The 16,877-nt window shown below is 42.1% G+C and overlaps 2 protein-coding genes across 10 annotated transcripts in view; one reads left to right on the top strand and one right to left on the bottom strand.

The window, feature by feature from the left end:
• LOC138060832 (zinc finger protein 366-like) overlaps positions 1-2,136 on the top strand; it is a 31,906-nt gene extending 29,770 nt beyond the window's left edge. For all 6 annotated transcript variants that reach the window (XM_068926284.1, XM_068926283.1, XM_068926285.1 and 3 more), the window contains one exon: positions 1,594-2,136. In XM_068926284.1, the coding sequence (XP_068782385.1) occupies positions 1,594-2,129 (536 nt within the window). In that variant the 3' untranslated portion in view covers positions 2,130-2,136. The remainder of the gene's footprint in view (positions 1-1,593) is intronic.
• LOC138060828 (pentatricopeptide repeat-containing protein 2, mitochondrial-like) overlaps positions 1-16,877 on the bottom strand; it is a 76,944-nt gene that overhangs the window by 23,665 nt on the left and 36,402 nt on the right. For 2 of the 4 annotated variants that reach the window (XM_068926309.1, XM_068926301.1), the window contains exon 11: positions 3,721-3,842. The exons of the other annotated variants lie outside the window; for them this stretch is intronic. Coding sequence is in view for 1 of the 2 variants with exons in the window: in XM_068926301.1 (XP_068782402.1) it covers positions 3,804-3,842 (39 nt within the window). In the remaining variant the exon portion in view is untranslated. Of the gene's footprint in view, positions 1-3,720; positions 3,843-16,877 lie in introns of those variants that run through there. 4 annotated transcript variants of the gene reach the window in all.

Here is a 16,877-nt window from a genome sequence, read left to right as displayed (position 1 = left end):
TTTAGAGGAGGGCCATGAGCTTAAGACCCAGTTTACAAAGAAGCAAGCATACATGAGGAGACACTCCTCCACCATCTCAAAGAATATGGATTTTTGATCCCTCACAGTATCCTGCAAAGCATTTCCTATCTCCTACCCACCATACATACTTCCTAAAATCAGCCTCATGTGTGCACGCATGCCAATGCTTTCTAAAGAAGTGAGGAAATTAGGGAGGATTGTTTTGAGAGCTTGAGTATCCAAGAGATTATGTTTGTTAAGACTTTCTGGATAAATAACTCTTTCATGGGTAAGATATCTTGGTGTTCCTCAGATTCAAGCTTTAAGGCAGCCTAGCATGAATGGAGACATCTTCTAAGGACATTTGGGATAAAATTTACACGGCTCCTAAAAAGTAATAATATAAATGGCTCTTTTTCCTGTAAACCTCCTACAGCACCATGCTAGCTACACAATTACTTGTAACTGAAGACAGACTAAGTGCTTTTCAGTATACACAGATTCTTCAGCCCCTGAGGCTTATCAGACGCAGACAATTTGTAAGGGCTGCCACCTGCTCATAAAGCATTTTAACAAACACAACCTGTTGCAGTGTAGCAGCGGTATCTAGTGAGGCTACATAAATCCTGCAAAAACTGGATCCAATTATTGAGGGGAAAAAAAAAAGGAAAAGAAAAAAAGTACAATAGTGGCTTAACATATTTTTGCTGTTGGATGAAATCCTCACCCCAGTATTGCCATTATTCTTTTAATTAAGATGGACTGTGCTTGCAATGGCTGAATCTTGCTCTGGGCATCCCGATGGTTAGGGCATATCTGAGCCCATGGATGCCTCCTGGGTAACTCCTGGGTTTCCAGGAAGTGGAAGAGAAACAGAGAGCAGACGCTCTGACAAATATTAAGACAAACCAGGTCTAGGACCACACTCAGACTTATATTGCACAGCTCATAATCATCATTTGATTATAGTGATTTCCTCAAGCTGTAGCACTAAATAGTGCATAAAGCTTTGCAGTGGTACCAGGTGAGAGAATAAAAATCAAGGAGTGTGGAGGTCATAGACTGATCAGACATGGTTGCATCTTCATTTTTAAAGTAGTAACTTTGCACCAGAGCGTCCACAGAACAAATATGTTAACATGTTTATAATCTGTTCCACTCCTCTGGAAAAATACGGACAAAAACTAAGACTTTGATTATGGCATGTGATGATTTAGATCAAAGTGTTGATTTAAAAAAAATAGGAACGAGAAGGAAGTGGGTAGGTTCACTGGCAAAAATAGTTTGCAAGAGGCCAAGACACTTCACTTTTATTCCTAGCTCTCTCTCATCAAGCATCTGGCATGTACATTACAATGTTTCGTGTGTCCTGACCTGGCTGTAAAGTGGATACAGTAGTACTCCTTTTAACAGCATTTCAAAGGAGATGTCATAAGCTGTAAACTTTAAGGTGCTAGCAGATAGCTGGGTGGAAGACAAAGGTAAAATATTAAATAGAAGGCCATCTCACTTTTTATTTTTTAACCATATATTATCTAGAAAAGTTTGCTATATATAAATTTTACCTTTTCTCCCCCCTTAAACCACTACAAGGTTTTGGAAGAGGAAGAATTGCTCTGTCCCAGACAAACGTCTTAAGAAGTCTGGAACAGGAAGAGCCCTTTGATCTTTCCCAGAAAAGCCAAGGGAAGGGAATCTCATTTCATTCGGATGGTGAGAGTGCCAAGGGAAGCTCATGCCAGGAAGAAGAGGAAGACAACTGCTATGAGGCAGAGCAGTACAGCCCTGGCATGTACCATCATGGCAACAGCAAGCTGTATGTGCCTCAAGATCTGTCTGGCAAACCGGAGTGCATGATGAAGGACTTTAGAGAGTCCTACTACAATGAGAAGGAAGAAATGCTAAGAGAAGGTGGACTGGAGAAGAGCATTGGAAATTCAGACAAGCAGGAGAGCCAGGGGGAGAGAAACCTTGCCAATGACAAAGAACACCTCAGCTTTAGGTCCTTTGAAAAGGGCAGACTTGGCCATTCTCTCTCTGATTACTTGTATTTCAAGCACAGGAATAAGAGTTTGAAAGAATTACTGGAAAGAAAAATGGAAAAACAAACAATGCTTATAGGCATTTAAATGGACAACATTTTAAAACAGCTGGAAAATGGGAACCAAACAGCTTTTAGCATTTACCAGAGCCTGGGAGTTTGTAGCAATCTTTAGAGATGAACAAGCTAAACCAATAAAGATAATTTAAGTAGTAAAAAATGTACCTTCAAAGACTAAAGCAGTCTAAGGGCACCAAGAAAAGCAATAGGTATTGAACAATAACAGTTTTATACTTATTCATTTGATGTATAAGGAGACAATGGGGTGGGTACAGAAGTTTATTTTCCTTTATCAGGGGTGGTAGAGACTTGTATGCAGTTTTCTAGTTATCAAAAAAGCAACGTACTTTAGCATTTGATTTATTATCTGACTAAATATATAAGAACAATTCTAACCATAGGTCTCAGAAAAATCTGAAAATACTAAGTACTTCACAATATAAACAAGAGTACTGTTAAATATGGTGTATATGAAAGCACTGTCAGTCTCAGAACGAACACAATCCAAATATTTTGCTTACTGAAACGACTGTGTTAGTTCAACCACTTACAATGCGAAACAGGAAAAAATTAAGAGCAAACGCTAATGTCTTGTGAGATAGTGAAGTGCAACTTCGTAATGCTTTGAAAGGACTAGAATTGGTTACGGTCACAGAATTTTTTCCTCTGGCTCAAGGGGATGCTCATCTTTTGCTACATTTCTATCAGTATGAGAGTATTCAACAATTCTTGAAGTAAAATAGAACGGACTGTGTTGACAATTTGTTCTACTGTCTGTTCAGACCAATACATGTAATGAGCAGCAGCAGCAGCACATAGCATTTGCAAGTCTTCCTGTAATTGCACATTGCATAAAGCAGTGAGAGTCATTTCATTGAGAAAATGATATAATTTTTGCCATTTATCTGTTCAGTTAATCTTGGCTAGCAAAGAGGATTTTGAAGTTCCAAAGTCTGATCAGATTTTATATTAGAAGAGACACCAAAAAAGAGCCCTTAGAAGGTAAACAGTACCTCACAGAGAAAACCAGCTTTTAGACTTCCTCTTATCGGAGTCTCAGATTTTCCCTTATTAACACAGCTTGACCAGTAAGGTCCAGGCCTTTCAGAAGAATAATTAAAGAAAAAAGAATTCCACTAATGCTGTTTTCCCACCTTTTCATCCTCTGATTCCTATACAAGCATTTGTTTGTGATAAAGTTGCTAAAAGCATACTTCATTAAGCACATTCCATTAATTGCATCAATTGTTTGACCAAGGCTTTGATTCCTGCATCTTCAAGGTATAGGACAAACAGCCCCAAGTCATTCTGCTGCTTCAGAAGAAAATAAAGATTTAAAAGGTTTATAAAGTATTCCTACATCATTTTGACATCCCAGCTCAATAGGTTAAACCCCATGTATATGCTACATCATTTCCAAATATTACTACCTTCTTTATTTACCTGCCAAGATCTTGATCTAAAATACCTTGTTATCAATCATGCTCAATATATAATAAGTTGTTACCGAATATGAAGTCATATACTCATGGCTTGCTAAGGCTAAAGGCCTGTAGCTGCAGCTCTCTGCTATGATGAGAAATATTATGGTAGTAATAATTCTCACACCTACCAGTGAATCAGCATCCATGGGGCAACATTCCTTACTCATCACATAAAACCGAGCTTGTGCGGTCTGAGATTGCAGAAGGCGTTTCACTTTTCAGGGCTCAAACATAGCGCATAGCAGGTAAGAAAGATTCTGAATGAAGAGCAGAAAAAATTCTTGATATAAGAAGCTTAAACATATGGGTCATTCTTCTAAACGTAATTTACTCCACAGCTAATGTATGTACTCTTTTACAATAAAAAGGGTATACCAAGTTGAAGTGGAATGTAGGTCACTGGGACTAAAATGAATGATGTCCCTCAACATGAGGTGTATTTCAGAGGTACATAGCCCAAGTGTTTTCAGTGAAGGATTATTTCATCATGTACATTTGTCCCTTGCTTCCACTGCAAGGGACACTGTTTTCCACTGTGTTTGGAAAAGGAGCCATCTTTCAAGGAAGACAGTGTGGTCAAGTAGAAGAGTTAGAAAACTTTCAAGAGTAATGTGTACAACTGTATTCTTTCCAAGATTAGAGGGGAAATGATCTAGTAGAAATTGAGCATAAGCTAGGAGATTATCTCTTAGAAGAGGGAACAAATTCTTCAGTTACTTTCTTGGCAATATCTTGCCTCTCTGCAAGATGAAAGCTTCTATCTGAAAATTTACATAGCCAACAGCTGGGAGCCACTGGCTCGCAGAAATGTCTCAAGATCAGGTAGCTCCCACCTGTGCACCATTCAAGTTCTGTCCATGCCATCTTTGCACCCGTATTATTTCTTATGATAAAGGAATAAGCAACGAATCAGGAATCTAGTTGCTATTTCTAGCCTGTTGATCATACAGATGAATTTCATTCAGCAAGTCATTTCACTCCTGCAATGCGTAGAACCCATTCAATGCAAAGGCTTGTTGTCCGTGAATTTGAGAGCGTTATGGGAGAGATAAACAGTTTTTATCAAGACAGATACAAACAGTTACACATCAAAAGCATTCCAGACAAAAAGACAGAGCAGTCTGCTGCAACAGAGGAGAGATTTTCAACAGAGCTCAGCTCCTGTTTGGTATCCAAACTACTGAGCAGAGTTTTTGGAAATGCTCAGTGTAGCTGAACAGTCTGCCTCCAATTGAGAGTACTACACTTCTGAGGACCTAGTCCTGAGTTCTGTGGAAAATCTATGTACAGCAGATAACATCATAACCACTAAGACAATGTCTACTAAAGGTATGCAGAAGAATTATGAGCTCTCTAGAATTCCCTTACTGACCACATAAGCGCAAAAGCCAGAGTTGTTGTCAGGAAAAGAAATCACTGCAAACAAATCTGGTTGCCTGAATGGTTAACCAAGACAGTTTTTCAACCACACCTTCACTGCAGCCTATTTATCTACTTGTACAGTCCCACTTCTTATTGCAGCAAAAGCAACAGCCAGCCACATACAGCCAGGTAGGAAGCAGCAGATAGCCCCAGAATGGCAGTCCTAGTTGGGAATAATTCCTAATGTAACTCTTCGTGAATCCTTCCTAGAAAGCAGAAAACGTTCCTTTACAATGAGGTTTTGAGATTGTACTAGTCACATAGTCTTACTAAGCTAATTCATAAGTAATCAAGGTTAATTCATCTTAGAGCAGTAAAGAATTCATCTAAAAAAACACCATAAGTCACCAGCCAGAAGAACTGCAAACAAAACCATTACTGAGAAAAGGAGTGAGTACCAAGTGACTCAAGCAAAGGGATTAGGAGAATAATAGTCTCCCTACTGCAGAACATTAGTATAGCTGAGTCTAAGAAACATGTTATATAGAGGACCCAAGGGACAAATTAAATGTAAAATAACAGTCTTTGTGAAGCACCTTGCTTCTCCAACATAGGTCATTTTCACACTATTTACATTGGCGCTGTTTCGGGAACAGACAGTAACAGCCTTTGCTTTTTAATAGCTTTGAAAATGCTTTACAGAAATTTGTTCTCCTAACTAAGTTATTTCCTATTTCTAATTTTCAAGGGATCAACTTCCTTATTTTACTTTGAGTAGAGGCCCAGAAGTCCTACAGAGATATTGCCTGTGTGCTGTGTTGTAGGTAACCCTGGAACAAGGTATGATTTGAGTTTGACCACCAGGACTCAGCCATCTCCTTGTGAACCTGAGTTCTCCTGCCTGCTAGGCAGCCTCCAGTCTGTGACAGCAAAGATAGGTGCTATGTGCTCAGCAACTCAAAGGATAAAATGTTCTATGATAATACTGTTAATAGAGGTTCATCCTGTGCTGTGTCCTATTTGCTATGCTCTTAGAAGGTTATTTATCAGAAAGGTGAAGTAACACTGTTGTACTCCTCTTTTTATAATTCTTTGTTGGTCCAGAGGCTATTCGCTGATTTTTCTCTTCATAAGGTGCTGCTGGACCCTGCTGTTATGAGTGTACAGTTAAGAAGTAATATAAGTACTATATTTATTATTCCAAGAAGTATTTAATAATTATTAACAGTTTGAAAATAAGTCATGTCTGCTCAGCTGAACAAGATGTAACAGAGCTAACATTTTGTACTCCTAACAGATTTTGCAAACGATGTGGTATATATTTATTTCACACAGAACACTGGGTTCCTATTTAAAACCCCAATTCAAAAAATGGACCAACCTATTTGTGAATATTTAGTTTCTGGCTTTCTATCTCAAGAGTAAAAGCAGTTCTCCTGAAACTAGCATATATGATGTATTGCATTAATTTAAACAAATAAACATATCTGAGAGATGTTCCTTTACTTTGTATTGAAATGGATCAGGAGATCTTGACACCCTATCTATTTTACAGAATAAATGCGTGGGGTTGGTCTGACAAGGTCATACTTCATTTAACACCATTGAAGAGTGGTTCTTGTAAAGGGAAGCCTAAAAGAGTGGTAGAGGACTAGTTAGGAGACAAGGGGAAAAGGGCTGCCTAGTTCTCTGAGATAGAGAGATCTCATTATTACAGAGTGCAGGGAGGAGATAAGGAACGCTCTGGAATGATTATGATATTTGTTAATACAGCCTCACCCAACCTAAAAAAAGAAAGATGTAATTCTTATCTTAAATAAATTTCAAAGATCTGCTTCCTGTTTAAAAAAAAAAAATCTGATGTTTTATAAGCAGAAGTTAACAAAGTAGGGATACCTTTGTAATATCAGGTTCTAAATAAGCAGAAGATCGAGATCTCAGATGTCTAAAGCTTCTTTATCTAATGGAGAGCATCACTTTTACGTGATGAGTAAGTTCTTGGATTGTTTGTTTGTTTTAATGAGATCCTGATGGAACTGGCATAATGAAACCTCACAGAAACCATTTTAAGTTGTTTTGGAATACAGAGAGAAAGCATCTGGAATTCTGGCTATAAAATATTTCAAGTAATAAATAAAATAAACAAAGATATTTAGTTTATAATACTCAGAGGGCTATACATTAAAAAGCGCTAGAAGGCTTATATATGTAAATACTAGAAATACATGTAAGAGTCTAAACGAAACAGAAGTAGACCTTTTCTGTTTTCTTCTTTTTCTTGCTCTCTTCTTTTTTGATTGCAGGTAGCAACCACTGTGAACATTATAAACTAGTTCTACATGAGGAGGAAGATACGCTTTTTTAGCTAGGGAGTGACCTAATTCATTCCTATGTGACTCAGTATCAGTGACTGTCAACATTTCCTCTTTGCTGGTTGCAACAATATATTTTAGAAAAAGAATATGTTTCATCCTTTTCACAATTTTCCTTCTCATTTTTGTTGAAAACTGAAGTGTGCTCACTTAGGTCTTCAAATAAACAGAAAGGAAGTAGAAGGAGAGTCTCTCAGATACTCCTGGGGGAAGTGCTGAGCCTGTAGCAAAATGTGGGGAAAGGATCAGTGTATCTAAAGTATCGTCATAGACACACACAGCTGTTATGCCAAAAAATGAAGTATCATTAAAAAGAAAAAAAACAGCTCTAGTTAGTTGCAAATGAGATGGGATATCTCTGACAGGAGCAATGAATACACTCATGGTCAAACTGCAATGTGTTAGATCTTCAACAGATTAAAATCCTAGTTTAAATACCAACATTGCATACACGGCCCGAAGCCAGATTTGTCCAATTCATACACCGTGTGGCTTGTGTAGTGTGATAGCTAAATGTGTTCACCCACTGATTCACAATGCAAAGATCTGATCCAAAAACACATGCCAGCCAGTTCAGCATTTGGCAAAGATGAAACATTAAATAGGTATCACTGCTAAGGCTGTTCCCAGATCCAATGGCGTTTCGGATCATATTCCATAAATTTCCCTAGTGATCGGCCTACACAGTACAACTGAACAGACAACATCCACTTTGTGAATTAATCTTATGCTGTTCAATCATTCTGTTTATTCTGTACAAAAAAATATTGCATATTCAGTCCAATCCCACAAATCATCTAATTCAGATGGAGCCAGGCACCATTCCCTTTCAGTGGCTTACTTCCTGGATTTAAAAATTTCTGGTAGTGTAAGTAGTTGAGTTCAACAGATCTCCGCCAATTTACATCAGGGGAGAATGTCTATGTTTTTGGAAATGGGATTGCCTCTTTACATTGTACTTGTTGTATGTACTTAAGTACCCTTATGGTTCTCAATGGAAAATCATTAAAGAATAACTTATGATCCACTAAAAGACAGAGCGTAATAAAATGAGAATGATGCAGTTTGAAAATAAGAAATGTGTTTCTATCCGATGGAAAGTTACTGTATAATTTAATGGAGTTGAGCCCAGTATAAAGATGATAGATACAGTATCACAGACAAGATGATTTTTTAAAACCAGTATATAAAGTATTTGTACAAGATAGAGAATTAACTCTCCAGCCAGCTACACGAATATAATGAAAACTAACAATAATGAGGAAGTCCTGCTGTGAAAAGAGCTACAATGAAATTGAAACAGGATTGTGCCTAGTACTTGGAAGATTATGAGAGCAGCACCAAGGCAAGCAAGGTCCAAGATGATACAGGGGTCATAAACAGACACACAAACACTACTTGGGAGTTTGAAAAGAGAAGTGATGTTATTTGAGGGAAAAAAATTAAAAGTTACCCCTAATGAGAATTTTTATCAAACCGAGATTAACTACACTCCAAGTTCTACAGGGATGTTGAGTATGAGTCAGACTTCAAATGAGCAACCACTGGGACTAGGCACCGGCAAAACTCATGCCATTGACAAATACTTCCTATAGAAATGGCCAAAGTTGCTTACAATAACAGTAGCCCATATGTGTTTGTTATCATCACCCTGAGGGAAGTAGCCACCCCACCACTAACCAGCAGAACAGACTGTGTGAATGGATTGTGCAAGGGTGATCCACTCCAATGCAAAGTTAGTCTATTTTGGTTATATCATCCCCAGGTTAAGCAAACCCATCTAATTTCACACCAAAGTGCATGAGGAGTACTCACGCAGCCTGTTCAACCCACTTTTCTGTAAAAAACAGCACAAATATATATGGCACAAATATATTTTAAATGGCTGCACCCATTTCAGTAGTGAACATCTGATGAGGACATACATAGACACACATTCTTGATTTCAGCTATATGTTCAGTGGGTGATTCTACCTGAATTGTATTAACAGATCCAATCCCTACACAGTGTGAACTCACCCTACCACCCGTACTCTGTTGGATAATACAGGACTTTTTCATTTTCACTGCCCCATGACTCTCAGTGTGGGAGTTTAATAATCTTGCAGGTGGGATGACCTATTTCTTCACTTTCTTATAATCACATGCTTCCAGGTATATTTGTCCCAGGCTTTAGTTCTGTATTTTTATACTCCCACACAGAACCAATTTTTATGTAGATCTTACCATGCTTCCTGAGGAAAGTGAGTAGCTGAAGTGATTACTTGCATGCATTTTTGACAGATGGTGGCAAACTAGCAAATTATATTTTCTTATGCTTCTGCTTTTTTATTTTGGATTTTTAAAAAATATTTCCTCTTTTTCCGTTTCACTTTCTCTGATTAACTCTTTAGGAGCCTGGCGCACAGAACACTGAGGCAGCTTCCTACAGGACACTGTAACTGTTCAGGGTGGTCTACTCAGAGACCTCTGCTGCACTGCCACGGCTGCTCTTTTCTTGTGAAATGCTTAAACAGAAAGAGAATACCCCAGTAGGACAGACAAGCAAACAGAATGACAGAGCCAGGTGCACTTCATAACATTTCCAAGAGCCAGTACCAGGAGGACAGCACGTTCGTCCTAACTTCTAAGCAAGACGTAGCTTTAAACATTTTTAGGTAAATTTAAAAAGTTTTAATGTTTTAGGGTTTGCACTTTTCTTTCAGATTAGGGACGGAACTTGTGAGTACTAGCAGGCGGTGGGAACCCCTTGATTAACTCATAGCGGACAAAGATCGTTAATCTCTCTTCTATCTGTATATGTTTATGGCCCAGGAGTTAACAGTCTAGTTAGCCAGGGTATATTTATAATGCAGCAGTTTCCATACATGGCTTTTTTCAAAGACTCTTGAAAAAAATCCCAATAGATTGACAGCAACCATAAAATCCTGCCAATCAGGATTACGAAGGGTGGTCTCATCCAGTTTGCATCATCCCAAAACAACAGCTTCATAAAGCAGCAAACTCAGCGACCCTGGACTTGCTCTTGCTGTGCAAAGGTGCCTGCAAGTTTGTGAGTGCACTTAAAGCTCCCTTCTCCAAAAATCATCTGCCACCTGCTCTTTCCTGCTGCTCAAGCACCGCAATTACAATGTTGTCAAAAGGAGAGGCGCATTCCCTCGTACATCCAAAGAGCTTCTCCATTTCGATTCTCCGTTTTCCACTGTCATCAGCTTTCTACCTTACAGTTTCAACCTGAATTGCCATGAGTCACACAAAAAAAAATTTGGGGGGTGAGGAGAAAGACAGCGTAGCTATTCTGGAGATCTAGGTTCTTAAAAAAATAGGTCATTGTATCGATACTAATCATTTTTCAATCTGTTTATTAAATATCCCTACAAATTCCTTAAGAGCCTCCTCATGACTTTAACACGGAGACGAGGCCTAGCTGCCCAGCAACTAGAAAGCTGTCTTACACTGTCCAGATCTGTGAACTCTCCAAAGACATGGAATTTAATACATAGCTTTTCAAGTCTTACTTCTGCAGGTGTTTCGCTGCGTGGGGTATTCCCCTCGCTGAGCCTCCTGCCGCTCTCGGAGGCAGGGAGGCCAGGCGGGCCGGGACACCCACGGCCCCCCGCAGCCCTGCCACCGGCCCTCCGCCCCGCGCGCCTCCGAGCGGGGTGTTTGGCCGGCTGACACCGAGCAAAGCTTTATCCCTCGGCCTCGCGGAGGGAAATCGTTGCCATCGGCGTTGCAGAAGAGGCGCGAGGCTGCGCCCCGGCTGCCTCGGGGGTGACGGGCTGCGAAGGCCCCCGGGGGGCCGCCGCCGCCCACCAGCCGTGACCGTCTGGCACAGGGCACCGACTCGCGCCGCCGACTCGCGCCTCTCAGCCACGCAAGCTACCTCCATCCTTCTACGAAAAGCACCGTGTGAGAGCGCCAGGCCCATCTGCTCACCCTCACACCCTTTCTGTGGAAAACTACAACTGCTAACCCGTCACTACTCGCGCTCGTGTGTGGGGGCACCCCCGCGCTGCCCCGCGCTGCCCACCCACCGCCACGCCGCCCCGCAGAGACCCGGCCTTGCGGGCGCCGAGGGCTCGCGGCGGGACGGCTGTGCCCACCGCCCAGGCCTGGGGGGTGGCGGCGGGCCCGGTGCCGGAGACGCCTTACCTTCTCGGGCCTGTGGAGCCGCCGGTAGGGGTAAGGCCGGGGCGAGCTTCCTGGGGGAGGGCCGCCCGGGCCCTCGGATTCGCCCCTCGGGCGGAGGCGGACGAGGCTTGTGCCACCGGCAGCAGGCCTGCGCCTGGGTCACGGACCGGCGTGCCACACCAAGCGTTGCATTAGCTTCCGTTTTTGTCACTGCTTTCTCTCCATGGTTCGCAGCAGAGGGCAAGGAGGCTCTGGCTGAGGAAAGGGAGGAAACCCCCCGGCCAGAGGGGCTGGGGAGGCTGGGGGTGGCGCGGGGGCGCCGGGGAGGGCACACGTTCCCTGCTTCAGGAGCACCCTGCCTGTCCTTCCTTCGGCGCCTCGGTGCCTGGCCTCGAGAAACGGTCTAGCCTGACTAACACAAAACGTGCTGCTTCGCTTTAGAAACCCCGCTTCCCTCTCTAGGCCCAGGGAGGCCTCCCTCGGTGAACGCCAGCCTGCCCGAGGACGGGCGCGCCAGGCCGTCCCTCCCAGCCCTTCCTCCTCCTCCTCCTCCTCCTCCGCGTCTCGCGTCTCGCTCGCCCGCAGCGCTCCTCTCCCGCAGCAGCAGCGCTGGCCCCTCTGGCGGCCTCACAGCTGCAACGAGCTGTTCAGGCCTCAGGCACACCGCAGCCACGGCCACTCAAATCCAAAGACCTGCAGGAGAGAGTCGGAAGGATCTGGGCTTTGACTTGCCATATGCCCGGTCCAGACTCTATGCAGAATAATTTTACAATTATTTCTGCACTCTAAAATGCGGGTGTGACCATATATCACACAGAATTGTAGCCATATCTTCCTCTCTCCCCCAGAAAAGAAACCACTGTTTTCTTGCTAATGCGGCAAAAGACACTCTACTAGAAGTATCAGCAAATGGATGATTAAAGCTCAGCAATTACCTTTGAGCTATCTTATTGCCCATCCTCAGCGTAGAGTACTTGGATGACAACTGAATGGCAAAACCAGCAGAGGTGCAGCAGCATGCAAAGCCACAGAGTCTGGTTCAGCAAGTCCCAGAGCACGTGTTGCTGGAGACTGAGAGAGTATTCTGGGCAATGCTGGCTAAACGAGAGCAAAGAGAGAAGCTGCATTATTTTGTCTGTATTGCAAACAGGGACATTTGTGTGTCACCACCACCAGGAATAACCAATTGTTCTTCCTTCCATAAAAGCTAAACCTGGGTGGATGCAAGAGAGAAGGTTTCATTATGACCTGCTCTATGTGTTGAGAGGGATTATTTAAAGAAACACACCTTTCAGGAGAGCACAAATAGCTTCAGGACCGGCTAGCTCTGTTGAATACTACCCCAAGCTGCTCACAGGAGAAAAACGGAGTCATAACTAAAACGCAGTTGTGTCTTCCACTTCTTCTCCCTGCGCTTCGTACTACCTCCATTTGCTGAGGTTCTTCCCACTGCAAGGTACGAACCCTTGGCCTAACAGCTCCACAAACCACTCTTACAACGATAGCCAATCCTTACATTCCTCTTCTCATTTTTCATTACAGGTTTCCAACACCTTTAAAGCAAAGTTACATATCAAAACCGCAAACTTTTCTCCAAACACTAGAGAAACAGAACTTCTTCCCTCCAGACCCTCTGACTCCCTCTCTCCACCTCACTGTAGCCGCTGACTGATCTGTCTCCCTGGGCAAACTTGCCCAGGCACTTGGTTTCCATGCTGACAGGGGTGCTCAAACCCTTGCTTGCCTTGTTAGAACCCACCTCAGCACACCTTCTTTATTTTTATCTCTGCTAAAACTTTTCAGTGTTTCACTTTGCCACCTGAACTGTGTCCTGTTAGTGTACACATTTTATTATTATGGAGCTCTCCTTTGTGAGAGAAGGAACAGTTAAAATATCACTCACTCATTTGCCATCACACTGTGCTCCATGTCTTTTTTAGCAATCTTTTTCCCTCTGTCCTTTTCTCCCTCTACTTATTTATTCTTCTTTCCTCTAGGCAGATGCAACTGCAACATCCTCTCCTCAGGCAGAAAGTAACAGATGATTATGTAAGTCAGACTATAAAGCCAAAAGAAAACTCCATACTGCCCTACCTGTGTAGCTGAGACACGTTCAGGTTCACTGTGCAAGAAAATAATAGTAGCTTCATATTATAATGGGTTTGATTGCACTTACTACCTTTTAAGTGAAAGTCAAACCAATTGTGATACATATGAGAGTACAGAGGACTTCATGGAGCCAGTTCATCATGCATGAACTGCAACCCAGGTCTGTTCCCTGTCTCAAACAGGCAGCAGATTGGGTCTGACAGCAAGAACAGCAGTTGCCTCATCCACCAGAGATGACAATATGAACCTGAGCTGTGTGCCCATAGGCAAGAAAAACATGCAGAACTTACAGAGCAGTGGAGTCCATCACCCTGAAAAGGGAAAACAGCTTCAGCTAACAGCTCAGGCTGCTGCCCGATGCTTATGCTTTCAGCCCATTAACTGAGGAAGGGATGTACCTAAAACAGGTGTCACTAGACCTTTAAACTTTGAATGCCTGACCAGCTGCCAGTTGGCTATTTACAATAGAAGATAAAACACTGTTTCTGACAGCCAAACTTCCTTTGCTCTCTCTTCCTCCTCCCATGACTGAGCTGACTCTGATCTGAGAACGTTCCTGCGCCAGTGTATGACTAGACAGCATTACCCCTGTAAAGCATAAATCTGACCCAGTTTGACTTGGCTGTTCAATGTTGAATGGCACACAGCCAACTTGCTACCAGTTGGGTTATTCATGCTGCAATAGGAAGCAATCTTCCTGACATGCAAACTTCCTTCTTCTTCTGCCTGAGCAGCAGTGCAGGCAGGCAAAGATGCTGAGTTAGATAAAGAACAATTTGACCTTGTGAAGATATGGGTCTTGAACCAAGGCTGCACTTCAGCTTCGTTGTGCTACCCAGCAGCACAAACCATGGCAGATTCTGGAAATACAGAAAGCAATTGTCCTTCCTGCAATAGAGAACTGCTATTACAGCTCCTATACCAGCACTCATCCCATGTGCAAACGCAAAGTGTATGATCTGGAAACCCTTGGTAGCTAGAATGGACCTTTGCAGGGGAGAATCTAAACTGGAATTTAAGGGGCCCCTGTAGAATGCAATTATAGTTATCTTGCTGTGGAAAATACTAATCTATTAGAAGGGACTTCCTCATCTGAGATTTAAACTGGTTATGTGGTATCACTTCTTCCTCTCCCCTTTCCTCCTCATGGAAACTCTTCATCCTTTAAAGAAGAGGCTACACAGGCCTACAGTGGGTTTCATTATTCTGGTCACCTGAGCTGCTGCACAATATTCTTCCTGGAGAATAGCAAGTTAGAAGAATTGTCTGTCCCATCTAAAAGAGCTGTGGCAGTGATATCTACAAGCCATGTATTTGTATAAGGCTCTCCTTAGCTCTTGATCTGAAGCGGAAGGAGAGTCTTGGAGTAGCGGGAGAATGGAAAACAGCATCCCATTTCTTACTGAAAGAAGAACGTTCTGTCACTCTCAAACTATTTACTAATTCTCATCATTTGTTACACTAGGGTATAACGAGTGTTAACAGTGGGACTGGTTTATACTCTGACCCTGAGAGCCAGGTGACATGTATTAAACATCCAGTGTACTGTTCAATTGGGTAATTAGAAATCAAAGTCAGTGATAAGACCTAGTAGAACTGCTTAGAGAAATTAAAAGCACAGGAACTTGGTTGCGATCCGGTTGTAGCATCTGTGGTGTACAGAGTATTTTTCTAAGCCAGAAAGATAAGTAATTTGCGAAAGGGATAATTTAACAGTACTCATAGAAGAATACTGCCCTTCAGACGGCATAATTCCCACCCGCTGACCCTGCAAGCTACTTCTTCGTTCTGACCATGCCATTTTAAAATCAGGTCCCCATGAGCATCCTTCACCTCTTGCTGATCATCTGTATTCGTTTTCCAGAAGACCAAGAGGGCTGAGCGGTAAGCTCGGACAAGGAACGTCCCAGAGCTGCCTTGTTGCAGAGGACTACATCAGTTCATGCTGGCTAAAAACAGCCCAGCCCCCAAAGGCCAGCACTTAGAGAGTCTCCCCTAGCACGGCAACCCCGCTGCCAGGGGCAATGAGGGCTCTGTGCTAACCTTGCTTTTCCTGAGGGGTTCTCTACTTTGCCGGGGAGCAAAAATTATGGTGACTTATTCTGCTATTTACATCAGTGTACAGTATGGAAGGAGATATGCAAGTAGTGTTTAGATTCTTGAACTGATTGTTTTTTCTCCCAAAGATCAATACTCATTATATCTGTGCAAAAGGAGCTCAGAAGTAGAGTTAATGAAGGCAGCAGATTTTAGAAAAGTACTAGATACGTACTGAATATCAAGTACCCTAGACATATAATTCTGTATTCAGTCAAGACTCTTGATGTAAAACAAGTTACATCTGGCGAGTTAGGGATTTTTGGGTGTGTTTCTCTTTATTTACAAAGAACATACACAGAATTCTGTCTCCATGAATACAGTAGGGACAAACAACAGGAGGCAGTTTCTTTGTTCAGAAAATCAAACCTGTTTTATGCCAGCATTCTGTCCAAAATTAGTTCTTTCTCCCCCTCTTTGGATTTCTTCCAGGGCCATGCTACTAGTACTTCCTTGGCTGGCCCTGGATTTCTTTTGACTGCATTTTTGTCAGGTTCACTTCTCGCTCACACATATGCACTCTTGCAATCTAATCAGAACCCATCCTCTGCATTTGCAGTGTCCCGGAGAAATCTGCTTGATTGGTAGAGTCCAGGTTTTCCTTAGGACCTTACTGGTCTGTGACTTTGGTAGCATTGTCTAGAGTTTCATTTATTGCTAACAAAAGGGGATTTAATTATTTTCTTAATGAGGTTAAACGAAAGTTTACTAGGCAGTTGGTCAGCTACAGTGAGGTTTGAGATCCCTAACATATCAAGGTTAAGAGTACCGGCAGTTACTAGCATCCTCCAGCCTAGCAGGGTTTATTATGAGAAAACAAGTTAGGATATGCAGGAATTCAGTTGGGAAGTTGATAACATGATCAGAATTGAGAAAATGAGTTTGAATTAACTGTTAACTAAAGATATGTGTTTAAGTGGAGTACTCCAACAGCCTTAGATTGTTAGGTTCTAAGGTACCCTGAATTCAATCATCTGATTAAATTCCTTCTGAATTTGAATTAAGCTACATAGAATTTAATTCTGAAAGACAGTATCTAAAAAGGAGTTAAATGCAGTTTACGTAATCTGCTTTAAAATTAATTTGGTTTAACATTCTTGAGGGTCACCTTGCATGCCTAAAACATAAATATTATCTCCCTGACTCATTTCATGACATCCATGAAAATGAAAAATGGCTGGTCAGTATAATATTAATGTATACTGACATGCTTGAAGA

The sequence above is a fragment of the Struthio camelus genome, chromosome W (genome assembly GCF_040807025.1).
Source record: "Struthio camelus isolate bStrCam1 chromosome W, bStrCam1.hap1, whole genome shotgun sequence".
NCBI classification, from domain to species: Eukaryota; Metazoa; Chordata; class Aves; order Struthioniformes; family Struthionidae; genus Struthio; species Struthio camelus.
The sequence above is the reverse complement of the archived record's forward strand: the minus strand, read 5'-3'. Positions and strand labels throughout refer to the sequence as shown.